Source organism: Protomyctophum parallelum (assembly GCF_964188405.1).
Source record: "Protomyctophum parallelum genome assembly, chromosome: 8".
NCBI lineage: Eukaryota > Metazoa > Chordata > Actinopteri > Myctophiformes > Myctophidae > Protomyctophum > Protomyctophum parallelum.
The window spans coordinates 38630239-38658184 of record NC_139703.1 but is presented as its reverse complement, the minus strand read 5'-3'; the positions used below and the strand labels follow the sequence as shown (position 1 = coordinate 38658184).

The 27946-nt window shown below is 44.0% G+C and overlaps 4 protein-coding genes across 4 annotated transcripts in view; all 4 read right to left on the bottom strand.

Annotated features, from left to right (window-relative positions):
- Positions 1-21: 21 nt before the first annotated feature.
- On the bottom strand, positions 22-5761 carry LOC310863023 (acidic mammalian chitinase-like; the record flags this gene model as incomplete). The annotated part of the gene is made up of 11 exons (XM_083771146.1): positions 5648-5761; positions 5255-5284; positions 4958-5159; positions 4664-4720; positions 4347-4497; positions 3935-4059; positions 3133-3253; positions 1091-1273; positions 755-880; positions 498-636; positions 22-353 (listed from the first exon to the last, which is right to left on the bottom strand). The coding sequence occupies exons 1-11, from the start codon at positions 5670-5672 to the stop codon at positions 22-24; spliced, it is 1491 nt and encodes a 496-aa protein (XP_083627272.1). The 5' UTR covers positions 5673-5761.
- A 1862-nt stretch (positions 5762-7623) lies between these two features.
- On the bottom strand, positions 7624-12548 carry LOC310863021 (acidic mammalian chitinase-like; the record flags this gene model as incomplete). Its single annotated transcript, XM_083771143.1, has 11 exons — positions 7624-7942; positions 8088-8226; positions 8317-8442; positions 8741-8923; positions 9995-10115; positions 10553-10683; positions 11058-11208; positions 11316-11372; positions 11459-11657; positions 11760-11789; positions 12524-12548. The coding sequence occupies 11 exons, from the start codon at positions 12546-12548 to the stop codon at positions 7641-7643; spliced, it is 1464 nt and encodes a 487-aa protein (XP_083627269.1). The 3' UTR covers positions 7624-7640.
- A 7200-nt stretch (positions 12549-19748) lies between these two features.
- Positions 19749-27946, bottom strand: part of LOC310863635 (acidic mammalian chitinase-like) — a 34757-nt gene continuing 26559 nt past the window's right edge. The window contains exon 19 of the mRNA XM_083772112.1: positions 19749-19943. Coding sequence (XP_083628238.1) covers positions 19789-19943 — 155 coding nt within the window. The 3' untranslated portion in view covers positions 19749-19788. The remainder of the gene's footprint in view (positions 19944-27946) is intronic.
- LOC310863724 (acidic mammalian chitinase-like) lies at positions 19948-24775 on the bottom strand (the record flags this gene model as incomplete). Its single annotated transcript, XM_083772219.1, has 10 exons — positions 24606-24775; positions 22342-22543; positions 22203-22259; positions 21968-22118; positions 21606-21730; positions 21348-21468; positions 20728-20907; positions 20457-20576; positions 20209-20347; positions 19948-20093 (listed from the first exon to the last, which is right to left on the bottom strand). Coding segments are annotated over exons 1-10 (1287 nt in total), but the record flags the coding sequence as incomplete, so codon positions are not given.

The following is a 27946-nucleotide window of genomic DNA, read 5'->3' as shown; positions in this document are numbered from 1 at the left end:
AACGTTGAACCGTGACCTCATTCAAGCCCAGTTGCAGCAGTTGCAGCTGGTGTCGAACACGAGGCCAGCAGCGCAGTTCTGCTGGTAGGTACGTCCCTGGGCGCACTGGTAGTAGTGGTTATTGTTGGTGGGGTTTGGGTAGAGTCCGTTGCTCTTGCCGGCGCAGAATCCAGATCCCCCATTAGGATGGGGCTGGGGCTGAGGTTGGGGTTGAGGTTTGGGCTGAGGTTTGGGCTGAGGGTTGGGCTGAGGTTTGGGCTGTGGCTGGGGTTGGGGCTGGGGTTTGGGCTGAGGCTTGGGTTGTGGTTGGGGCTTGGGAAATGGTGGCAGAGGTTGTTGGTGAGATGTGCAGCCTGCATTAGAGATAGAGGACAAATTGGATAATACTGTATGTCAGTAGATGTAACTCTGATGGAGTCTGTGTAAATATTAAGACATGTAATTGGTTTTGTGCGTGCGTGCGTGCGTGCGTGCGTGTGAGTGTGAGTGTGTTATACCAGCTCCGACTCCCAGACCAGTCTTGAGGGCGCTGATCAGTGGGAATCTCCCTGCGTTACAGAAGGTTCCGCTGAAGTCATCCATGTCCAGACTCCACACAAAACCTCCACCAAAACCATTCTTCTTCAGCCAGTCAGCCTGTCGTGTAGACGGACCGAGTGGTTAAAAGAAAAAGTGCGGAAACAGTAGACAGTATAGACAGACAGTGGCTATACAAATCTGAACAATAATTATGTCAAATATACTCATGTTTCACCTTGATGGCGTAGCTCTTAGGGTCGTCGTATCCAACCCAGATACTGCTCTTCAGGTTGTAGGAATAAGGCACATCCTGGACGGCATCCCAGGCCTGAGTGGCTCCAGTATTAATGAAGTCGCAGATCTGACACGAAGAGATTTAGATTTAAGGTAACAAACAATAATAGAGAATAGAAGGAAAGGATAATAATAGCACGCGCGCACACGCACACGCACGCACGCACACACACACACACACACACACACACACACACACACACACACACACACACACACACACACACACACACACACACACACACACACACACACACACACACACACACACACACACCTCATAGTAGGACCAGAATCCAGTGTTTTGGGTGTACGGTCCACGGGGTCCAGGGCCACCGTCGAAAGAACCAACAGCAGTTTGACCCCCAGAAATAACAAAGTTGTGACCATAGGACGCGAAACCAACCAGCAGCTTCTCAGCTGGGACGCCCTGGCTCTTCCAGTAGTTCATAGCGTAATCCTACATTGGACAAGGAAACATACTGGCATCTTCAACGGCCACTCTTTACAGTACAGAAATTCATTGATAAAGGATCACAACATATCAAACAGAGTCTCAGTTTCAGTTTCAGTTTATTTTTATTTATAGTGCAACATCACCCCATGGGGTCTCTGTGCACTTCACAACAATACACAGCAAAAAAGCAGAAAATACAATAGCACAATAACACAATAACAAAATACACATGGATGACATAAGTACCATACGTTAGGACACAGTTAAAAATGCGTTCAGAAAATCTATTAAAATAGTATATAGGGTTTTGAAACCACGGGGCAGAGCACGGTGAATATAGTGATTTCAGTGAAACTAGCGGGAACAATAATGCATAATTTCTCGCACTCTTCTCGCACTTAAGCTAGTATTGCACCATTCTAAACTACATTTATTATGGAACATAAACTGTAGGAAAACTACTGTAGGAAGACATGCACAAGTACATATGATACTCTTTTTCTGAGGGGCGCCTACTGTATATACAGGTTTAATGTTTGTTTTTAGTTCAATATTTGTTTTAAAAACGACATCGACAATGAAATGAAAATGTACGTCATCTTGTCCCTAACACAAACATTAAATGCCATTAACAATAAAGAGAATTTAATGTTTGTTTTGACACCGTTTGTTTTACATCATCATATAGTTAGACTTTAATATATTAGCGCCCCTCACTTCACATGGGTGTGATTGTTACTCTCTGTTTGCTCATTTTCTTTCTGCATTAATGTCTGAAGGAATAGCCAAACTAAAATAACTTTTACTCTTATGTTATGTACCACCTCTACACAAGATGTAACAATACGTACAACCTTGAACCTTGATCTCTCGCCAGGGACGTAGCTGACCATTTGGTCGCCATAGGCCTACTCATAGGATATTTGTGCTCCTCCTCATCCAGATCGGCTATTTTCGCTGTTTGCGAGGACGCACACACGGCTCGTTATTACGCGGCGGAGCCGTTATTTTGAGGGTCGGCTTGGCACTTTTTGGCACATTTTGTTTCCCCCCTCGGCGTGAGGCAGCGGTGGCCGAACGGTTTGCGGAGCGGTCTTGATATCGGAAGGTCGCTATAGTTCGTATCCCCGGACCGGCACGTTAAAATTACCACCGCTGAAGTGCCCTTGGACAAGGCATTGAACCTCTACTGTTACTGCTGTCATGTTGTAATTATTATGCAATTTGTTAGTTTTCTAAGTTTATTATTTTCTTAATATATATTTGAGTAAAAGGTATATTTATGAGTTGAAGTTCCGTCATTTCCGGTGCTATGCCCATATATGGTTTGCATCGTTGATGGTTCACAATCATTGTTCCACTTCCGTTCCGTAGAGATGCCGGGCGGTTTGTTTACAGCGTGTTGCTGACCAACAGTGTTGCTGTGTTTATGGGCACTTCAGAGGGCAAAGACGTCCTTTCATTCCCTTCGGTTTATGCAGCAGCGCCAGTGAGGTGTGTTTGTTTCCTTTCTGCATTTGTTATTGTTTCTTATGATAATGTTTCGGTATTGTTTGGTTCTAATCTGAATGTTCGTTTTATGCTTTATTTTACAACAGTTTGACGTTGTGGATTGATTGTGTGACAGACAATAAATCTACCAGTGATCAAAGAACTACCTTGCCTCGTTCTGAGTCCGTTGGGAGTGACATCTACCATGAAATGTTCTATGAGCAGGGCCTGGCTGTAAACAAGTTCTTGAGCTTAGTACAGTTACCCTGGGTAAACATAGTACCTTTCCTTTCCTTTTTGTTGCCCTATACTCGCAGTGCGTATAGTGCGTATATCTAGGTAGCGACGGCACTGGCTCTCGCACCACTCACCACATTGTAGTATTCACGCATCCAGCCGTGGTCGGCTGGGTCTTTGAACAGAGGGCTGTTCTCTGTGAGAGACGACTGGCTCTCGTAGTCGTAGGTCATCACATGGAAGTAGTCCAGCACACTGTGATGAAAGGACATCAGAAGTGAACGCTAGCAGAGATTCTCAACCCGTTTAATTTCAAGGACCCCCAGTGTGACATGCATTAGTCTACGGACCCCCATTTAATGGCATTTCTATCTCTGCGACCCCAATTTATATTGTAAAATCAATGTTAATTTAACTCTGAGAGTGCAGTACAAATGGAACCAAATGGAAGGGTCCATTTGTACACTCTCAGAGGGGTAAAAGGACATCATCTCAGAGGATAAAAGGACATCAGGAGTCAAGGTTTTCCTGGTTTAGTTCTGAAGATTTTTTTCCCCAGCTGTGTACGTTGGTATGTTAATCTACATGCTTCCACGGTGCTATAAAGGTTAGTGCGAGTGAAATGTTTTTTTCGTTCAAATATTAAAGTGTAAAATAGCTCTGTGTTCTCACAACTGAAATAGGAAGTGATGAAATAAAGAAATGGACACTTTCATTTGGAAATAATAATAATTAATGCGTTCTCTCTCCTGATTGGATTGGAAATTGGCAACCCACCTGAAAATGTATTTTATATTTATTGTATTATTTATGTATTATTTATATTTACCAAAGAGTATAACAGAGACGGGGAGACAAACAAATTTGAGCTTTAACCTTTTAACAAAATGTGTTTGTGTGTGCGTGCGTGCATGCGTGCGTGCATGTTATACTGACGCTCCGAGTTGGGGAATCTGGTATGCAGGGACGATGTTCTCCTTTCCTCCAGCGACGGCAGCGGTGAGCATCAGACGAGGACGGTTGGTCTGCTTCCCTTCAGCCTCGAAGGCAGCCATCAGTTCCTGCAGAGAGACGAGGAGGTGGTGATGGAGAAAGATGAGGGTGTCTGTCAGTATTTTCCTCAGACGGATTAATTCCAGGGGTCAGCCATCACAGTAGCCACACCAGGCTGCAGATCAGTCGCACCATTACTCCGCCCCACATATGTGCAAGGCTTTATAAACAGCCATAACTCCAGTCCCCATCAGCATGCGAAAGCCCTCAAACTCGATATAGGTGCTCTTAAACGGCCGATATTAAGGGACAGGCTGTCCAGTTCCAGCTTTAACATGATAGATAGGAGGCTGACCTGACACAGGACAGTGAAGAGCTCCTTGGTAGGTCCACCAGGGTACTCCCAGTCGATGTCCAGGCCATCGAACTCGTACTGACGCAGGAACTTGATCACGCTGTCAGTGAAGATCTGACGGGTAGCAGGACTGCCCACCATGTCCACAAACCTGGAGAGAGAGAGAGAGAGACAGAGAGAGAGAGAGAGAGAGAGAGAGAGAGAGACATGGGGGCTTGTACTCATTCATGATGGTAGCCTGGATCCAGACCACTTCAGTCTGATGATCAGGCTATACGTTCACTGGAGTAATATGGTTCCTCTTGTTCAATACTCACGCTCCGGTGCCCATGCCCCATCCACCGATGGCCAGCAGGGTCTTCAGGTTACTGTTCCTGGAGAACAAATAAAACAAAATAATACACTCTGAGTTCTCACACTTTTTGTGTGTGTGTGTGTGTGTGTGTGTGTGTGTGTGTGTGTGTGTGTGTGTGTGTGTGTGTGTGTGTGTGTGTGTGTGTGTGTGTGTGTGTGTGTGTGTGTGTGCGTGCGTGTGCACTGCACGTGCGTGCGTGTGCGTATGTGTATGTGTATGTGTGCGGCTGTGTGCGAGTGTGTGTGTGTGTCCTCACTGTTTCTTGAGAGCCTGGAACTCTGCATAGAACTGCTCATCGTCCTTCTCGGTGGTCGTGATCATGTTGTTCTTCATTCCGGCGAAGGCATAGATGAGGTGGTCACAGAGACACGGGTCGATGTCCTTGGGCGTCATGCTCCCTCTACCGGGACGGTGCTGTGCCCAGTTGGTGAAATAACAGGACAGGATGTAGGAGGATCCTGCAAGATAATGAGAGACTTGGTATGGGGGCTTCTAGATAGTTTTCTTTATCCCGTTTGAGAGTATATCACACCATAAGTGGACAAAGTCTTACCTAGCTGCACGTGCAGCAGGAGAGCCAGTCCTGCAGAGAGAGAGACACAAGCAGAGAGAGAGACAGATGGGGTTGAAGGAGGAGTGTTTGGTTCAGTATAAGGAAAAGCACTATACTATACTACTATTACTGTATTCTACCACGTACTGTTGTACATAATTATGTTTAAAATGTGTTATTCAAAAACATACATTATGGATTGCAGCTATGGATAGAGATTTAACCAAAAATTCCATATTATTATAAATGATAAATTTGTTATTTTTATTATGTTTGTATGTTTTAGACGTTAACACAAAAATATATTCCATTTCCTTTTCACAGTTAATTTTCCTACTGCAAAGACTAAAGGCAGAATGTGTTCCTATATTCAGCACCAATGTCTCAGCTTACCAACGCAGATGAGAAGCTTGCCCATGTCGCCTCAGTACAACGAACTGAAGGCCAGAAACGTCTTATATATAAGGTCTATTCAGCTCCATATCTGCAACCCATGTTTGATCTGGCTTCGTTATTCTGACAAATCAGCAGTTATTTTGCTTAGTCAGTGGTTGCACTTTCTATTCCCCATCACGTGGCTATTGCTACATTCATTGTGCTGATAACTTTCAAGTGTCATTCAATAACAATATGATTTGCTGACAATATAGTGTAGAAGTCACGGTTAAAGCATTATACTGTTGTTTCATATCAAGTTGTCTGTAGATGTTTCAAATGTTTTTTTGGAAAATTGATACTTAAAGGACCACTTCAACACTTTTCAACCTATCTTCATATAATAGGTAATCACTAGTAATAATCATGATAAAATGGCACGATTATTTTCTACTCAGTCTGTGTCTCATAGGAGGGCTGTGGGCAGATTATTTTTTAAACAAGACAAAAATGTTTACATTTTCATTATCGTGAGAACGATGACTTCCATTTTCGCATTGCAACTTTTCAGGACTAGAAAGCCTGCAGTTTTTATTAGCTTGTATTCCCCATCGATGATGTCACTGGAAGACGGTTTCTGAACTGCCCACAGCCCTCGTATGAGACACAGACCGAGTAGAAAAAAATTGCGCCATTTTCTCAAGATTATTAGTGAGGACCTATTATATGAAGATAGGTTGAAAAGTGGCGAAGTGGTCCTTTAACTACTACAAGTTACCCAACCCACCGAGCATTTTTTTGTTTAATTAGACGTCTAATACACGTCTAAAGGGCCGTCGAAAAATGGGTTAAAAATGTAAGTTTTTTTTAGCGATCTACTGTAGGTCTATATATACTGTAGACGTTTAAAAATCTGCTAATCAATGTCTAAGGTAAGCTTAGACCGCTAAAATACTTTCATTTTTAGACCAATTATAACCCATTTTTAGATGGGTGGCTAATAGACGACTATTGCTCAGTGGGAAGGTCAAAGCAGGATAATACACTGCATGGTGGTCATCTTTCCTGACGTAGATCCTAATTGACATTTCACACTGATTGCAGGAACGGCGACTCTGCGCTCTGAAACACATTGTTTCCAATGACTTGCTATGACAGTTTGTCTCTGTGTCATGCAAAGCTAAGCTCTTTGATGAATACACTTGTTTATGTAAGTAAGTCATGGTTGTGTTAAAACGACGGTCTGAATATTTTGAATACATGTTGACACCTTGGGAGGAAAGCATTGTGTTGGAAACCCTGCAAGCAGACATGTCAGCTTTGTCTGTTTTGTCAGTTTTGTCATCTTTAATGTGTGTCTACAACAGCTTGGTGTTAGTACGTACTACACAACAATAATTGTGTAGTGTGTTTCCCCTCAATAGCTCTACATAGATAGATAGATAAATAGATAGATAGATAGATAGATAGATAGATAGATAGATAGATAGATAGATAGATAGATAGATAGATAGATAGATAGATAGATAGATAGATAGATAGATAGATAGATAGATAGATATATAGATAGATAGATAGATAGATAATTACTTTAGAAATACATTGAATTTGTTGTTTGTTTTTGTTATGTGTGGTCTTTCTAGGGGTTTAATACAAGTTTTTTTTAATACTATCCTTGTGTATGTATTTCTCTCTCATATCTCATGCATTTTGTACACTCATGTCTGCCACCTTCATTGACCGATGTACATGCGTGATGTGTACGTGAGAATATGTATAAGAAAGATGGTGATCTGTTTTTATTGCAATAAAAACATATTTGTGCTGTTTGAACGTTTTCAGAATGTATTAACAATCAAGTTGAGACATAACAACTAGATGCAGAGAAAGGCAGATAAGAAACAGTTCTGGTTGTTTTGAATCCCATAATTTAGTTTATTTATAAGACCGCATGGTCTTGGGTTGCCCAGCTCCAATACACCTACTGAACAACGTTGAACCGTGACCTCGTTCAAGCCCAGTTGCAGCAGTTGCAGCTGGTGTCGAACACGAGGCCAGCAGCGCAGTTCTGCTGGTAGGTACGTCCCTGGGAGCACTGGTAGTAGGCGTTCTTGTTGGTGGGGTTTGGGTAGAGTCCTCCAGCCTTTCCGGCGCAGAATCCAGATCCCCCATTTGGATGGGGCTGGGGCTGAGGTTGGGGCTGAGGTTTGGGCTGAGGGTTGGGCTGAGGTTTGGGCTGGGGCTGGGGTTGGGGCTGAGGCTGTGGCTGAGGCTTGGGGAATGGTGGCAGTGGTTGTTGGCGAGATGTGCAACCTGCATTAAAGATAGGGGACAAATTGGATATATACGTATGTCAGGAGATGTAACTCCGATGGAGACTTTTATTTGTAGAAACGTTAAAGCATGCATTTGGTTAATTTGTACGATGTGTGCGTGAGGGTGAGAGAGTGCATGTTACCAGCTCCGGCTCCCAGGCCAGTCTTGAGGGCGCTGATCAGAGGGAACTTTCCAGCGTGACAGAAGGTGCCGGTGAAGTCATCCATGTCCAGACTCCAGACAAAACCTCCACCAAAACCATTCTTCTTCAGCCAGTCAGCCTGTAGTGTAGACGGACCGAGTGCTTAAAAACAAGTGCTGAAACAGTAGACAGTAGCTAGTCTGGCTACAAATGTCAGAAAACATTGTACCTTGATGGCGTAGCTCTTAGGGTCGTCGTATCCAACCCAGATACTGCTCTTGAGGTTGTAGGCATAAGGCACATCCTGGACGGCATCCCAGGCCTGAGTGGCTCCAGTATTAATGAAGTCGCAGATCTGACACGAAGAGATTTAGATGTAAGCTTTATTGTCACATCATGATTATGATGATCATGCATGCACAATACAGCCTGTATAGCATCATGACAAAACCGTGAAGTTCTTCAAGTACTCTTCCTCAACAGTGTGGAAGTCAATTAAATAAGTCTGAATAAAAATAGGGAAATTAATTACGCATGCAGCTGGGACCACTTAGCCGCATTGATTTGCAGAACATTATCAATATGTCATAACTGGGAAACGTTTTCTGTGAAAATATAGGTGAACATAGTGAAAATAGTATTTCAATAAATACCTCATAGTAGGACCAGAATCCAGTGTTTAGGGTGTACGGTCCACGGGGTCCTGGGCCAGCGTCGTAAGAACCAATAGCCGTTTGGCCGCCGGAAATGCCAAAGTTGTGACCGTAGGTGGCGAAACCAACCAGCAGCTTCTCAGCGGGGGCGCCCAGGCTCTTCCAGTAGTTCATAGTCCACGCCTATATATGGACATCATAGTTCATAGTCCAGGCCTATATATGGACATCATAGTTCATAGTCCAGGCCTATATATGGACATCATAGTTCATAGTCCAGGCCTATATATGGACATCATGGTTCATAGTCCAGGCCTATGTATGGACATCATAGTTCATAGTCCAGGCCTATGTATGGACATCATAGTTCATAGTCCAGGCCTATGTATGGACATCATAGTTCATAGTCCAGGCCTATATATGGACATCATAGTTCATAGTCCAGGCCTATATATGGACATCATAGTTCATAGTCCAGGCCTATATATGGACATCATAGTTCATAGTCCACGCCTATGTATGGACATCATAGTTCATAGTCCAGGCCTATATATGGACATCATAGTTCATAGTCCAGGCCTATATATGGACATCATGGTTCATAGTCCAGGCCTATATATGGATATCATAGTTCATAGTCCAGGCCTATATATGGACACCAGGCCATTTTTGTACCCATTTTGACCTGAGATCAGATTCTAAAAATGTCTTCTATATTTCTGTCAGTCGTTATATATATATATATAAAATAGCAGACCTACAAGCTCGTAGCGCGCCACTCGGTGGCGCGCTATGAGCTTGTAGATCTGCTATTTTTCAATAGCTAAAGCATAAACATAATGATAACACCAAAAGGGTTCCCGCCCCAAAATGGGTTAAATTCTATAGAGCAGTGGTTCACAAACTTGTTCACGTCAAGGACCCCCAAATTGACACTACTTAGCCCGCGGACCCGCCATTTGAAAACATATGCCAGGGACCCTCCCATAAAAGAAGATTTCTACGGCTCTAGCAGTGATTCCCAACCCGTTTAATTTCAAGGGCCCCCCAGTTTGACATGCATTAGTCTACGGACCTCCATTTAATGGCATTTCTATTTTGGTTCCAAACTATTATTTAGCTGGGGACCCCCTGGAACTCCCTCTAGGACGCCTGGGGGTCCCCGGACCCCACTTTGGGAACCACTGCTATAGAGTACAGATAGATATTAATCCATGACACATACAGTACCACGATAGGACGCTCCTCACTCACCACATTGTAGTATTCACGGTACCATCCTTTGTCGACAGGGTCCTTGAACAGAGGGCTGTTCTCTGTGAGGGTGTCGCCACTCTGGTAGTCGTAGGTCATCACATGCATGTAGTCCAGGACGCTGGTGAAACGAAAGAACACCCGCCGGGGTCAGGGTTTTGTCGGTTTATTGATGTGTTTCCGCTGCGTGTGTGTATGTTGATGCTTGGTACTGGTAGTGATTAATGAAGCCATATTACACGAGAGGGTGTGCGTTACTGTCATTAATGGCACGCCTGCATTACTGCAAGAATGAGCCGAAGGCGAGTTCTGTATGCAGTGCAGAAGTGCAATATTGCAATTATACAGTTACCCTTAAAACTAAGATAGTCGCCAAAAATGTCCCAAGAAAATAGCTAGCCTAGCCACCGAGTCTGCTGCGCTCTGGGAGAACAACACCGCTGAATTCTTCGTTTTAATTAGGTGCTGCAGTTTGAAGCACGGCTAGAAGGCTGTTTCAACCAATCGGATTGCTTCCTGTTGTATAATGTGTGTCTGTATAGTGTTATCTATACTGACGCTCCGAGCTTGGGAACCTGGCCCTTGTACGCAGAGTCGATGTTCATCCTTCCACCAGCGAGGGCGGCGGAGAGCATCAGACGAGGACGGTTGGTCTGTGTACCTTCAGCCTCGAAGGCAGCCACCATCTCCTGCAGAGAGAGAGAGAGAGAGAGAGAGAGAGAGAGAGAGAGACGGAGAACGTGTCTGTATTATCCTCAAGGATGGCTTCATTAATACCACTTACTTCTTAATTACTTCTATGTATTATTGTTGCTCTCATGTTCCTTATTGCTCCCAGACTGGAAGGAAGGAAGGCTGGGTGGGTGGCCTTAATTCCCACGGAAAAAAGGCAGGAAATTTCAGGACGGTGGCATCGGAAAATCTCTCTCCTTTAACGACTTGTTCTGACTTGTGCTCTTCCAACAGGGCTGCTCTGTATAGGCCAATATGCATTGGGAAATACTATCTATCATACAGTTGTGATCATCATGTGTAGGCCTACTATCATATACACAAGCCTGACCTGGCACAGGACAGTGAAGAGCTCCACGGTATTTCCAGCCGGGTACTCCCAGTCGATGTCCAGACCATCGAACTCGTACTGACGCAGGAACGTGATCACGCTGTTGATGAAGATCTGACGGGTAGCAGCACTGCCCACCATGTTCACGAACCTGGGGGGGGTGGTGGGGAGAGAGAGAGAGTCACAAAAGGGCTTTTTACCCATTCCTGAGGCTCCTGCATGTCACTGGAGTAACTGATCCTCTGGTTTAATACTCACGGTGTGGTGCCCATACCCCATCCACCGATGGCATAGAAGGTCTTCAGGTTTGTATTCCTGAAAAAAGCAAACAAAAAATGAACACTCTGCATTCTCACAAAATATTTGCGTGTGTGCGTGCATCCGTGCATGTGTCCACTCACTGGTTCTTGAGAGCCTGGAACTCTGCAAAGAATTGCACGTCGTTCTTGGCGGTGGTCGTGATCATGTGATCTTTCATTCCGGCGAAGGCGTAGATGAGGTGGTCACAGAGACACGCGTCGATGTCCTTGGGCGTCATGCTCCCTCTACCGGGACGGTTCTGTCCCCAGTTGGTGAAATAACAGGACAGGACGGAGGATCCTATAGAGAGGATTTAAGAGACACAGTTAGAGAGACGTTATACTTTATTTAATTCTGCCATTTTGAGTATAGTATCACACCATAATGTGGACAAAGTCTTACCTAGCTGCACGTGCAGCAGGAGAGCCAGCCCTGCGGAAAATACAAGCGGAGAGTCAGTGAGGGAGAGAGGTGGGGTTCGGCTGGTTCAGTGAAAATACAAGGAGAGAGTCAGTGAGGGAGAGAGGTGGGGTTCGGCTGGTTCAGTGAGGAAAAACACTCTGACGTAAAGCTGCAGTCTGTTGCTGCCTAATTGGCCAGGGGAGATTATAAGCTTCAGGCAGTACTACTTGCCTACCAGTGACCATGTAGCCTATACTTCCTGACATGTTCTATAATGGCTCTATTGTCGTCACTGCCTAATAGTGCCTATACCCCTTATCCCTAAACTTATTTGCCTCTTTTAACTATTTTGAAAAACATTTTACATTTTTCAACTAGCCGATCTACATCGACAGATAGTGAACTTATAGAATAGTAAGTTTAGGAATAAGGCATAAGGCAGTGACTAGAATAGAGCCCTATATAGACAGACCTGCACTTCCAACCACTGCAAATACTAGTTATATTACTATTACTAGTTAACATACTCTAGAATGGTTTAAAATTACATTTCACTCATTGGAATAATTTCCACAGCTTTAACCCTACTTATCATGATATTTACAAAGAAATGTATTAATATAAAGCATCAATTAGACTTTAAGCTTCATATGAATCAGAATGTTAAACAATTTATTTAATCACACGAATAGATTCCGTTAAAAGTTAGCGTTGATTTCGTCTGCAAAAACAATGAGAGAATTCGCTCTCAACAACAAGCTTACCAACGCAGATGAGAAGCTTGCCCATGTTGCCTCAGTACAACTATAACTGAAGGCCAGAAGCCTCTTATATACCTTCTATTCCTCTCCATATCAGTAAACCATGTTTGATCTGGCTTCGTTATTCTGATGAATCAGCAGTCACCAGCAGAGTTGCACATTCTAATTTCTATGTACAAATAAAGTCAAATGTAAGTCAAATAAAGGTTACAATTTTACACATTCCACCACTTACAATTTAGGCATTTAGCAGACGCTCTTAATCCAGAGCGATTTACAGTAAAGCAAGGTAAACACGTCCTACTGTAGGTAAACCTCAGTCACATTGACACTTTTGCATGCCTTAAAGGACCACTTCACCACTTTTCAACCTATCTTCATATAATAGGTCCTCACTAATAATCAGGAGGGCTGTGGGCAGTTCAGAAACCAGTGACATCATCGATGGGGAATACGAGCTAATAAAAACTGCAGGCTTTCTAGTCCTGAAAAGTTGCAATGCGAAAATGGAAGCCATCGTTCTCACGACAATGAAGATCTAAACATTTTTGTAAAAAAATATTGTTTAAAATATAATCTGCCTAATGATGATGTCACTGGAAGACGGTTTCTAAACTGCCCACAACCCTCCTATATGAGACACAGACTGAGTAGAAAGAAATCATGCCATTTTATCATGATTATTAGTGAGGACCTATTATATGAAGTTAGGTTGAAAAGTGGTGAAGTGGTCCTTTAACAAGTTCACCCTATGAACACTAAACACTAGTTTTAATTTATTTTTTGTCAGTGAAAAAAGGATAGTCGACGAAATCAGCACAGACACAAAACACTAACTATGTCTGTTTTGTTGATTGATTGATTGATTGATTGATTGATTGATTGATTGATTGATTGATTGATTGATTGGTACTCACAGTTTGTAGAAAAATAATCACAGTAAAGTACAGCTCAGTACAGTTGAGGGAGTTCCTGGGGGTCAACATGCAGCTAAATGATAGTTAGGGACCAAATGGACCCTTATGGGTCTGTAACTCTGAGAGTGTACAAATGGACCCTCATGGGTCTGTGACTCTGAGTGTGTACAAATGGACCCTCATGGGTCTGTAACTCTGAGAGTGTACAAATGGACCCTTATGGGTCTGTAACTCTGAGAGTGTACAAATGGACTCTTATGGGTCTGTAACTCTGAGAGTGTACAAATGGACCCTCATTGGTCTGTAACTCTGAGAGTGTACAAATGGACCCTTATGGGTCTGTAACTCTGAGAGTGTACAAATGGAACCTCATTGGTCTGTAATTCTGAGTGTACACATGGAACCAAAATGGACCATTTTTACACTCAGAGTTAGGTCACATTCATACCAGAGAGCTTTGCTGCGATTAAAACGAATCCTGCTGCGCATTGTCAGAAAGTGCGCTTCGTTTGGCAGGTGTGAAGGCTCATTTGAATCCTAATGCTCAGCAAATAACCGCATTTTACTCCGCCCAAAAACGTGGGTTTCGCTTCGCTTCGAATCGCACTTGACTACGATTCGGTGCAGGTGTGAATGCAATCCGCATTCCGCAGTAAATAAAGGAAATGAAGCAAACATAATGTGGCGGGTGAGGAGCTGAACACAGTTGGAGACGGAGAAGGCATATTTTACGCAGCGCAAAGATGTCCCGTTACTGTGGATAGACGTGGTCGAATAAGGAGACTGAAGCCCTGATCGAAATGAGGACGTGTACATTAATCAATTGCTTAAGAAAACACATAAAAACACTGCAGTGTAGACTATTATAGCCTACAGAATATTCTGTCTGTCTGTCTGTGCGTGCCTTAAACATGGAGTGCTATGGAGTGCTGTCACTGTGTGGGGACTGGGGAGTTATATCAGTGCGCTCATGCAGCGCTGTGCCTCCATGCCCAAAAGAACAGTGTGTGGCGGCTGCGTGCGTAGAGAGAGAGAGGGGGGGGGGGGGTCCCAGACGGCACGACACATGCACGTTATGAGTGTAATTTTATCACCATAGATTTCACTGTGTAGGCTAGTTTATGAATGGAACACATTGATAAAGGTCCCCCTGCTGCGTTTCCAATTGCTGCGAATGACAGTGTGAAGGCAAACCGCAGCCAATTAAATATGCAAGAACCTCAATTTCCCCGCCCATACGGATCTGAGTCTACCGAAGTATTAGGTGAGAATCTGACCTTAAATTAACATTGTTTTTACAATATCAATTGGGGGTCTCTGAGATAGAAATGCCGTTAAATGGGGGTCCGTAGACTAATGCATGTCAAACTGGGGGGTTGAGAATCAAACAGCTTCTCTTACGCGCACACACACACACACACACACACACACACACACACACACACACACACACACACACACACACACACACACAGTCATTAATCACAAGTAACCTATAATCAACAATGAAACCACAACGATGGTCATTGATTAACTCAGGAACCACATTTGCATAAAGGTTGCAGCTAGAGGCGGGCCCCAAAAAGGAGCCTCATTATATAAACTCAAAGAATCCCCGTCTCATTCCGTTACCTTTTTCCCCCATGCCAGAGGGAGCTCCCCGGCATCAAAGTCTGCGGAGAAACTTCTACTTTTCTACATCTACAGCCCTCCAGAACCCCCCAAAGACCCAGATCAACATCTACAGCCCTGCAGGACCCCCCAAAGACCCAGATCTACATCTACAGCCCTGCAGGACCCCCCAAAGACCCAGATCTACATCTACAGCCCTCCAGGACCCCCCAAAGACCCAGATCAACATCTACAGCCCTCCAGAACCCCCCAAAGACCCAGATCAACATCTACAGCCCTCCAGAACCCCCCAAAGACCCTGATCTACATCTACAGCCCTCCAGAACCCCCAAAAGACCCAGATCTACATCTACAGCCCTCCAGAACCCCCCAAAGACCCAGATCTACATCTACAGCCCTCCAGAACCCCCCAAAGACCCAGATCTACATCTACAGCCCTCCAGAACCCCCCAAAGACCCAGATCAACATCTACAGCCCTCCAGAACCACCCAAAGACCCAGATCTACATCTACAGCCCTCCAGAACCCCCCAAAGACCCAGATCAACATCTACAACCCTCCAGAACCCCCCAAAGACCCAGATCTACATCTACAGCCCTCCAGAACCGCACCCAAAGACCCAGATCTACATCTACAGCCCTCCAGAACCCAGATCTACATCTACAGCCCTCCAAGAACCACCCAAAGACCCAGATCTACATCTACTCTTTTGTAGTATTCCTCTCTGGTGTAACTCAGAGAACATTCCAGACCAGGTGTGTGACCGACCGGGGCAGACAAAATGGCTTCAAGTTTGACTGATGTCCAGGAAGAGGAGCTGATGACCGGCCGCGAGTTTCACCTGTCCCGCGATTCCCGCGGTTGGCAAGTCATCCGTTCCGGTGACGTCCTGGGTTCCAAGGGATTCAAGTCAGGGTATCACAGCTGGGACGTTCACGTCGGACACAACCAACGCTGGTCGGTAGGTGTGTGTGTCTCAGGGCGTGAATCCTGGTTCCTAGAGTTCCACGAGGATGAATACAGAGCTGTGTACTCAACACAGCTTAGATCCGACGAGGATGAGGAGACACCGGTCTCGGACGACGAGGGCATATCAGAACCTGAGAGTTTCGAAGATCGGACTGTTCTCTCGGTGAATGAGAAAGCACGGAGGATCAGAGTCCAGCTGGACTGGGACAGAGGACAGCTGTCCTTCTCCGATCCCGATTCTAAGACACGCCTGCACACCTTCACACACACCTTCAACATCACACTCTTTCCATGCATTTATAATGGTGATTATAATGCTGCTGATGATGGTATGTATCTGAAGATGTTACAAGGACCGATGGAACAGAAGGTCCAGGAATCCCTGGAGGATTTAAAGCAGGACCTGATTTGGTATGGTTATGTTAAAACAGATTTCGACATGACAGAGAATCACATCAAGGTTCAGGCCAGGAACACAGAGACGCAGATCAAGGAACAGTTTGAGAATCTCCGTCAGTTCCTTAAGAAGGAGGAGGAGGCCAGGATGGCCGCTCTGCGGGAGGAAGAGGCTCAGAAGAGCCAGCAGATGAAGGAGAGTATTGAGGCTCTTAGCAGAGACATGGAAACCCTCTCCGACGCAATCCAAGCTGCCGAGGACCGGCTGAGAGCCGACGACCACGTCTCATTCCTGCACAACTACAAGACCACCATGGAGGGAGTCCAGCTCACCCTGCAAGACCTACCGCCGTCCATGCTGATAGACCAGGCCAAACACCTGAAGAACCTGACCTTCAGAGTCTGGGACAAGATGAAAGACATTGTCTCCTACTCTCCTGTCGTCCTGGACCCCAACACTGCTGGTCCATACCTCACGCTGTCCGGTGATCTGACCAGCGCGAGACGTGGAGAAGAAGACCAGCAGCTACCTGGACTCTACAAGAGGTCTGGCACGTGCGGTGTCCAGGGTTCTGAGGGCTTCAACTCAGGGTCTCACAGCTGGGATGTTGAGGTTGGAGACAGTGAAAACTGGGAAGTAGGTGTGTGTGATGAGTCTGGAGACATAATGGGAGGATACTGGTTTATAAACTTCTATTCGGATGAATACAAAGCAATCTACCAGTACCCATGGTCCTCATCAGAGTCTGATGACTATCAGAGCAGTACCGTTATCTCAGTGAATGAGAAAGCCCGGAGGGTCAGAGTCCAGCTGGACTGGGACAGAGGACAGCTGTCCTTCTATGATCCTGATTCTAACACACACCTACACACCTTCACACACACCTTCAACCTCACACTGTTTCCATTCATCTTTAATGATGATCAGTCTCTGAAGATGTTACCAGGGAAGATCTGCGTCACTCTGGAAAACCACAGTTAGAACATCCAGTGTCCAATGAAAAAAAAAACCCTACAGAATGTATTGATCTGGTATTAAAACCTCTTGAGCCCCATTGCCCCGCCTCTGAACAGCGCTCAGCGGGTCAATGGAGACCCAATTGGTTCCAACTCCGATGTTGCAGATTTACCCCCTTTACACCCTGTTTTTTTTTTTTTTTTTTTATCCCACGATTTTGTAACCCAGTTTTCTTTTCACCCAGTGCCAATTATCTAATGTAATCCTGGGCGCTACACTTCCTCTGCCAACCTGGGGGGGCAGCGGACTGACCTCATGCCTCCTTCTATGCATGAGGAGTCCAAGCTGCTTCTTTTCACCTGACAGAGGGGAATTTCCCCGGCCGGACGTAGCGCGTGGAAGGGACACGTTATTCCGACCAGTTCCTTTCCCCTCCATCAGGCGCCCCGGCTGGCCAGGGGAGGCAGTTTAGAGACCAGGATTATACTGAATGTTTTTGTGAGGGTATCTACCCTAGGGGACACAGGGAGAACATGCAAACTCCACACAGAAAGGCCCTATCGCCAACCCCCGCCTCGGGTATGGGCACTGATGACGCGGAGGAGGGAACACGCCGCCAGTGCCCACAGCGTCCCCAGCGGGAATCGAACCCAGGACCTTCTAGCTGTGAGGCGACAGCACTACCAACTGTGCCACCGTGCCCCCTGGGGGTTTTTAAGGGCTATTTTATGGCAGGTCATTTATTATTCATTATTAATTAATAATACAAATTATTATTATTATTTTAAATTGGTTACAGTGATTATTTAATGAATGTTTCATTCAGTTTGAATTATACAACAGAGTTGACAAATCATGACAATAAACAAATGTTTTGGTCCGAACAAATAATTAGAAAGAATAATAAAAGGGCAGGGTACAGCACTACAATTATATGTATGTGTATTGCATTGATATTTGCATAACTTTCATGACATGTTTTACAGCATTCAATGGACAGGGCTTTGATTCCATTGCGGTTTTACTCTTTTAGTTGACTAAGTGAATACAGTATGTACCCCATCATACATTACAGTATATACCTATTGTATTATATTTACCTATTAATGTTCTCATGTTATCTTTTATGATAGGGGTCAATTTGACCATAGCTATTTAAAGGGACACTTCACCCTTTTTGCAAAAAAATACATGTTAATGACGTTTAGAAGCTTTAGAACACTTTCCTGGGGGTCTTTATGTGTGTAATATGTGGTTTTAGATATTTTAGATTGTAGCAGTGAGCACAGTGTCTCTGATGTCATGGACACTGGTCTCACTACCTTCCTGGACTACAATTCCCATCATTCTTTGGTGCACTGCTCCTCCTTGTGGATAGGGGGAGAGCTGTCTTAGTGAGACAGCATGTAGTCCAGGAAGGAAGTGAGCCCAGTGGCCATGACATCAGAGACACCGGGCTCACTGCTACAATCTAAAATATCTAAAACCACATTATTACATACATAAAGACCCACAGGAAAGTGTTCTAAAGCTTCTAAACGTCATTGACATATATTCTTTTGCAAAAAGGGTGAAGTGTCCCTTTAAATGTCATACTCGATACCTTCAGCTATTATCTAGTACCATGCCCTGATGTTTTTCAGGTGTTTCCCCAGGGGATTGTCCTGCGTTACACCTGCATATTAGGGGTGGGACAATATATATATATATCGCCACATTATTGTATCATCCTCCCAATATCGTGATATTGATTATTGATTAGTTAGTACTTGTAGTAGCCTAGTAGTAGTAGGCTACCCATTGTTGTGGACAGACAAGTTGTGGACAAGTTGTAAAGTTGCAGTCAGTGTTTTACTTTTTGGAAGCAAGATTCATGCACTTTTGTTTGTGACACAAGAAATCTTGTAAGCGTTTGGAATAAATACATGATTCCAGATTTTTGACTTTTATGGTGATTTTGTCATTTTCAGTTACAGATATGGTGATACAGTATATCATTGCTGAAATCTCTTGCAATCGCAATATATCAAAATATCGTGATATTACCATAATCGAGGGCCTAAAATCGCCACAGATATTGTATCCTGCGGAACCCTTATCGTCCCACGCCTACGGAATATGAATACCCATAGGCTTGGCTGGACTGTGCATCACATGCTACCCATGTTTTAAAACAATATTCTGCGCTCTGATGATCTTTTCGAAATTGAATAACACTCATTAGGAAAAGGCAGATGAAAATAAATAACTTAGAAAGTCCTGGTTGTTTTTTAATCCCATGGTTTATTTTATTTCCATCATCACGAGACAGCGTGGTGTTTGATTAACTGACTGTTTACAGCAATAAGCTCCAATAATACACCTAAAGAACAACTAAAGATAAAGTGAAACCTCGTTCAAGCCCAGTTGCAGCAGCTGCAGCTGGTGTCGAACACGAGGCCGGCAGCGCAGTTCTCTTTGTAGGTACGTCCCTGGGCACAGTTGTAGTAAGCGTTCTTGTCGGTGGGATCTGGGTAGAGTCCGCCGGCCTTGCTGGCGCAGAATCCAGATCCTCCGCTGCTGCTTCCACCACCTCCACCACCTCCACTGGGCTGTGGCTGTGGTTTGGGCTGTGGTTTGGGCTGGGGCTTGGGCTGGGGTTGAGGCTGGGGAGCCGGTGCCTTGGTGACTGGGGTCGGAGGTTGTGGGCGAGCTTTGCAGTCTGCATGAAAGATGAAAAAGAGTATATATATGCCAGTAAATGTTTCTCTGATGGAGTCTGTAGAAATAATAACAAATGCTTTTTTGTGTGTGTGTATTAGAGAGCATAATGTTACCAGCTCCAACTCCCAGGCCAGTCTTGAGGGTGCTGATCAGAGGGTATCTTCCAGCGTGACAGAAGGTTCCGCTGAAGTCGTCCATGTCCAGACTCCAGACAAAACCTCCACCGAAACCATTCTTCTTCAGCCAGTCAACCTGTAGAGAGGGAAAAAACAAAATAACCATGTCAGGAAACAGTAATAAGACAGTGGGCTGGCTACAAAATACAAATCTGAACAAATAATGTTAAATACTGATTTTGCACCTTGATCTGGTAGCTCTTGGGGTCGTCGTATCCGACCCAGTATTGGCCGTTGTAGGAATAAGGCACATCCTGGATGGAATCCCAGGCCTGGGTCGCTCCTATATTAATGAAGTCACAGATCTGGAATAAAGTACAGGTTCACGTTTAGTGTTCAAGGTGCTTTTATCTTCACACGCATGTACTGTACAGCCTGTAGCATATCAGGCAGCACATATACTAGTTTATTAAATGTTAGGACAATCACCACACCATGTTGACCCTATAGGCCTACCTCATAGTAGGACCAGAATCCAGTCTGCTTGGTAAAGGGTCCAGCGGGTCCCGGTCCGTTGTTGGCAGCACCAATAGCAGTGTCAGAACCCACCCCGAAGGTGTGGCCGTAGGTGGCGAAACCAACCAGCAGCTTCTCAGCCGGGGCGCCCTGGCTCTTCCAGTAGTTCATAGCATAGTCCTATATGGACAAGGACCTCTTTACCATAAACACACATTCATGCATATTATGCAACGCCCCAGGATTCGAGCATGGGTCTCCTGTGTGGAAAGCCAACATCTTAACCACTACTAGCCGAAAGGGTAATTCCCCCTTGGTTTGGTTGGCTTTTGGTCTATGGTCTGGATCCAGGCTAGCGCTGAGCCACTACAGATACACTCCCCCCTTTTGACAGCCTCCCACCGGGACACCCGGTCCGAGTCATGGCACCATTTGTAACGCCCGGAATTCGAACCCTGGTCTCCCGTGTGGAAAGCCAACTTCTCAACCGCTAATAGCTAACTAACGGGGAATTCCAATTTGCTCGAGATATTAGGCTTTTGGTAATCAGGCACTAATGCTACACGTACACAACAACACACATGCGCAAAAGTACAGATGCATGGAACCTCCTCACTCACCACGTTGTAATATTTACGCATCCAAACCATGTCAACCGGGTCACTGAACAGAGGGCTGTTCTCTGTGAGGGTGTTGGAAGCCTCGTAGTCGTAGGTCATCACATGGAAGTAGTCCAGGACACTGTGCAAAAGGACGTCAGGAGTCAGGGTTTTACTGGTTTCTATCTAAAGAGGTGTTCCCCTATGGGTGTGTTTGTAGGCTATGGTTAATCCCATTATATGTTCTTAATTAATGTCTTGTGTGTTATCTATACTGACGCTCCGAGCTGGGGAATCTGGTATGCTTTGTCGATGGTGTCCTTTCCGCCAGAGACGGCAGCGGTGAGCATCAGACGAGGACGGTTGGTCTGCTTACCTTCAGCCTCGAAGGCAGACACCGCCTCCTGCAGAGAGACAGGAGGAAGTATGAAGCTATGAGGCCGATTAAGGATGGCCTTATTGATCTCGATGTATATTGTTGAAATATTTAGGCAACACTATGTACCTGTTTAGCAATCTATTCTCATGTATCCCTGAGAGAATAATTACATATTACAAGATGTACACAGACAAGGCTGGACAGGGTCATAACATAACAACATGAAGTGCATTTAGGCTTATTGGCGTGCTAGAAGGCTGACCTGACACAGGACAGTGAAGAGATCCTTGGTGGGTCCGTTGGGGTACTCCCAGTCGATGTCCAGGCCATCGAACTGGTACTGACGCAGAAACTTGATCACACTGCCGATGAACGTCTGGCGGTTAGCGGGACTGGTCACCATTTGTGTGAACCTGGAGAGAGAGAGAGAGGGGTCATAAGAGCGCTTTGACCCATTGCTTAATTTCCTGGATTTCATCCTCTTGTTCAATACTCACGGCCAGGTGCCCATGCCCCATCCACCAATGGCCAGCAGGGTCTTCAGGTTACTGTTCCTGCAGGACAGAAAACACTATGAGTTCACACTCCTCTCTGTGCATGCGTGTGTGCGTGCGTAAGCATACGGTATGTACTCACTGGTTCTTGAGAGCCTGGAACTCTGCATAGAACTGCTCATCGTTCTTCTCCGTGGTCGTGATCATGTTGTTCTTCATTCCGGCGAAGGCGTAGATGAGGTGGTCACAGAGACACGGGTCGATGTCCTTGGGCGTCATACTCCCTCTACCGGGACGGTGCTGTGCCCAGTTGGTGAAATAACAGGACAGGATGTGGGAGGATCCTGCAAGATAATGAGAGACGCAGTTAGGTCTTGTCGCTGTTGTTTTATTCTAGCGTTTGAGAGTATCAAACCAAGGAGACAAAGTCCTACCTAGCTGCATGTGCAGCAGGAAAGCCAGCCCTGTAGAAAGAGCCATATGGAGAGAGAGAGGGAGGGAGGGAGGGGGTTGTTTCATTAAGGAAAATATGAAATTTATTTCGTCCTTCAAAAACAAAGTGAGAATGTTTACTACGCAACAATGTCTCAGCTTACCGCAGATGAGAAGCTTGCCCATGTTGCCTCAGTACAGCTAACTGAAGGCCAGAAGCCTCTTATATACGGTCCATTCCTCTCCATATCAGTAACTCCATGTTTGATCTGGATTTCTTATTCTGATGAATCAGCAGTCAGTCACCTCATGCATTTGCTTGGTCAGGACTCAGGAGTTGCACTTGTTATTTTCCACTGCCTTTGCTAATTTTGTCCTGATAACCCATAGATTGATATATGATATGATGCAGTTTGCACTGAAATTTGTCTTGAGCACCAGCATGGTGACATAACAATGGAAAACTCTGTAGACCCACATAACGTCAGAAGTTACTCTAGAAACATACAATAAACCGACAAAAACAATAGTCTGATAGCCATGTAAACAAAACGCCTGTGGTCTCCGAGGCTGCCCTAGCTGTGGCCAACCACATTAATCATGGATGTGTTGACAACAATTAGAAGTGAAATAAAGGTTGTCATTATGGTTGTTTGTTTGTTTTGGTGTAATGTTTATTTGTTTGTTTTGACACATTCCAACATGCAAACATCTTCTAAATAAAACAATCTGTGGTTTATTGTTTTTAACCAAATTGTATGTCTGACTTGCAATGTACTGTATGTGCACGTGTGGCTTATTAGGTTTTGATCTTTTACACTGACCTTGTTGTGATGTTTGTTTTTGTGCTGTATACTCTCAATTAGTTCTCCCTAGTTCCCTTGTGATTTACCCTTGTAATTTTATGTTAGGTATCTTTGTTTTTGTTTTGTGCTTCCTATTTGTTTTTGTCTGTTTTATTGTTTTTGTTTTGTCGTCTTCTTTTTCATAATATAGGCCAAATCTAAGCCCGGCTTAGATTTATTAGATTTCTCAGAATCAATGGCCAGAACCTTATAGTTTTTATTTTATTATTATTATTTATTTATACTTTGATTAGTATAATTTGAGTTATGTTCAAATAAGGGTAGGCGCAATAAGCCTCGGCTTCTGCCTTCACCTTTTCGGTACCACTAGTTACTAGTGGATAAATGTATGTACGTCTGTATGTACTCCTTTTTTCCTTTTATGGAACGAAATAAAATCTATCTATCTCTATCTAATTGTAGTTTCTTATGTCAAACCACACAAATCAAATCAATGGCTGCCACAGCTTTATGACATGAGCATAATATGCAAGATGATGATGATTTCCTATCTGCGTTCCTCAGTTCTACTGCAACGAACAACGTGTTTGGATCTTTTCGTAAATAATGACTCACATGCACTCAAGTGAAAACGACTGAATGAGAGGAAAAGTCAGATAATAAAAATAACTTTGAGATTCCCAGCCTCTTTGAATACCATTTTTACCATTTCAATTTTATTTCCATTAGTGACCTGCATGCATGCGCCACAAGACGGCATGGTCTTGGATGGATTACCCAGCTCAAATACACCTAAAGAAGTAAGACCAACTGGAACCGTGACCTCGTTCAAGGCCTGTTGCAGCAGTTGCAGCTGGTGTCGAACACGAGGCCAGCAGCGCACTGGTAGACCATTGTGCACTGGGAGCACTTGTAGTAGAGGGTTTTGTCGGTGGGGTCTGGGTAGGAGGGACCGAAGGGGTAGGGTCCGCCGTCCGGCTTGTCATCGCAGTATCCAGTAGCAGTGTTAGCACTGCTGCTTCCACCACCGCCTCCAATAGGCTGGGGTTGAGGCTGTGGCTTGGCCTGGTTTGATCCTGCAAGATAATGAGAGACGCAGTTAGGTCTTGTCGCTGTTGTTTTATTCTAGCGTTTGAGAGTATATCAAACCAAGGAGACAAGGTCCTACCTAGCTGCACGTGCAGCAGGAGAGCCAGTCCTGTAGAAAGAGCCATATGGAGAGAGAGAGGGAAGGAGCGAGGGAGGGGGTTGGTTGTTTCATTAAGGAAAACATGACATTAATTTCCTCCTTCAAAAACAAAGTGAGAATTTGTACTACGCAACAAATGTTCAGCTTACCAACGCAGATGAGAAGCTTGCCCATGTTGCCTCAGTACAGCTAACTGAAGGCCAGAAGCCTCTTATATATACGGTCCATTCCTCTCCATATCAGTAAACCATGTTTGATCTGGCTTCATTATTCTGATGAATCAACAGTCAGTCACCTCATTAATTTGCTTGGTCAGGACTCAGGAGTTGCACTTGTTATTTTCCACTGCCTTTGCTAATTTTGTCCTGATAACCCATAGACCCATAGATTGATTTATGATATGATGCAGTTTGCACTGAAATTTGTCTTGAGCACCAGCATGGTGACATAACAATGGAAAACTCTGTAGACCCACATAACGTCAGAAGTTACTCTAGAAACATACAATAAACCGACAAAAACAATAGTCTGATAGCCATGTAAACAAAACGCCTGTGGTCTCCGAGGCTGCCCTAGCTGTGGCCAACCACATTAATCATGGATGTGTTGACAACAATTAGAAGTGAAATAAAGGTTGTCATTATGGTTGTTTGTTTGTTTTGGTGTAATGTTTATTTGTTTGTTTTGACACATTCCAACATGCAAACATCTTCTAAATAAAACAATCGGTGGTTTATTGTTTTTAACCAAATTGTATGTCTGACTTGCAATGTACTGTATGTGCACGTGTGGCTTATTAGGTTTTGATCTTTTACACTGACCTTGTTGTGATGTTTGTTTTTGTGCTGTATAATCTCAATTAGTTCTCCCTAGTTCCCTTGTGATTTACCCTTGTAATTTTATGTTAGGTATCTTTGTTTTTGTTTTGTGCTTCCTATTTGTTTTTGTCTGTTTTATTGTTTTTGTTTTGTCGTCTTCTTTTTCATAATATAGGCCAAATCTAAGCCCGGCTTAGATTTATTAGATTTCTCAGAATCAATGGCCAGAACCTTATAGTTTTTATTTTATTATTATTATTTATACTTTGATTAGTATAATTTGAGTTATGTTCAAATAAGGGTAGGCGCAATAAGCCTCGGCTTCTGCCTTCACCTTTTCGGTACCACTAGTTACTAGTGGATAAATGTATGTACGTCTGTATGTACTCCTTTTTTCCTTTTATGGAACGAAATAAAATCTATCTATCTCTATCTAATTGTAGTTTCTTATGTCAAACCACACAAATCAAATCAATGGCTGCCACAGCTTTATGACATGAGCATAATATGCAAGATGATGATGATTTCCTATCTGCGTTCCTCAGTTCTACTGCAACGAACAACGTGTTTGGATCTTTTCGTAAATAATGACTCACATGCACTCAAGTGAAAACGACTGAATGAGAGGAAAAGTCAGATAATAAAAATAACTTTGAGATTCCCAGCCTCTTTGAATACCATTTTTACCATTTCAATTTTATTTCCATTAGTGACCTGCATGCATGCGCCACAAGACGGCATGGTCTTGGATGGATTACCCAGCTCAAATACACCTAAAGAAGTAAGACCAACTGGAACCGTGACCTCGTTCAAGGCCTGTTGCAGCAGTTGCAGCTGGTGTCGAACACGAGGCCAGCAGCGCACTGGTAGTACATTGTGCACTGGGAGCACTTGTAGTAGAGGGTTTTGTCGGTGGGGTCTGGGTAGGAGGGACCGAAGGGGTAGGGTCCGCCGTCCGGCTTGTCATCGCAGTGTCGCAGTATCCAGCTTCCACCACCGCCTCCACTAGGCTGGGGTTGAGGCTGTGGCTTGGCCTGGTTTGATCCTGCAAGATAATGAGAGACGCAGTTAGGTCTTGTCGCTGTTGTTTTATTCTAGCGTTTGAGAGTATATCAAACCAAGGAGACAAGGTCCTACCTAGCTGCACGTGCAGCAGGAGAGCCAGTCCTGTAGAAAGAGCCATATGGAGAGAGAGAGGGAAGGAGCGAGGGAGGGGGTTGGTTGTTTCATTAAGGAAAACATGACATTAATTTCCTCCTTCAAAAACAAAGTGAGAATTTGTACTACGCAACAAATGTTCAGCTTACCAACGCAGATGAGAAGCTTGCCCATGTTGCCTCAGTACAGCTAACTGAAGGCCAGAAGCCTCTTATATATACGGTCCATTCCTCTCCATATCAGTAAACCATGTTTGATCTGGCTTCATTATTCTGATGAATCAGCAGTCAGTCACCTCATTCATTTGCTTGGTCAGGACTCAGGAGTTGCACTTGTTATTTTCCACTGCCTTTGCTAATTTTGTCCTGATAACCCATAGACCCATAGATTGATTTATGATATGATGCAGTTTGCACTGAAATTTGTCTTGAGCACCAGCATGGTGACATAACAATGGAAAACCGTAGACCGTAGACCCACATAACGTCAGAAGTTACTCTATAAACATACAATAAACTGACAATAACAATAGTCTGATTGCCATGTAAACAAAACTCTCCGAGGCTGCCCTAGCTGTGGCCAACCACATTAATCATGGATGTGTTGACAATTAGAAGTGAAATAAAGGTTGTCATTATGTTTGTTTGTTAGTTTATTTTGGTGTAATGTTTATTTGTTTGTTTTGACACATTCCAAGATGCAAACATCTTCTAAATAAAAAAATCTGTGGTTTATTGTTTTTAAACAAAATGTATGTCTGACTTATCAATGCAATGCACTGTATGTGCACGTGTGGCTTATTAGGTTTTGATCTTTTACACTGACCTTGTTGTGATGTTTGTTTTTGTGCTGTATACTCAGATTTTTTTTAGTTTTTGTTGTCCTTTTTTTGTCCGTTTTTTGTTTGTTTGTATGTTTTGTTTTTGTTTCGTCTTGTTTTTGTTTTGTTATGCTTGTTTTGTTTCTGTCTTGTTTTTGTTTTTTGTTGTATCGTCATCCTTTTTATAGCTATTTTGAATATTAAAAGGGCTAGCATCATAAGCTGAGGTTTCTGCCAAACACTCCCTTTTGGTCAACAAAAAAAAACCCTGAATACATTGTATAAGGTGTGTTTATTTTAAATGACCAATAAACTTGAACTTGAAATTGTAGTTTGTTATGTCAAACCACATCAATGGCTGCCACAGCTTTATGACATGAGCATAATATGCAAGATGATGATGATGATTTCCTATCTGTGTTCCTCAGTTCTACTGCAACGAACAACGTGTTTGGATCTTTTCGTAAATAATGACTCACATGCACTCAAGTGAAAACATACAACGACTGAATGAGAGGAAAAGT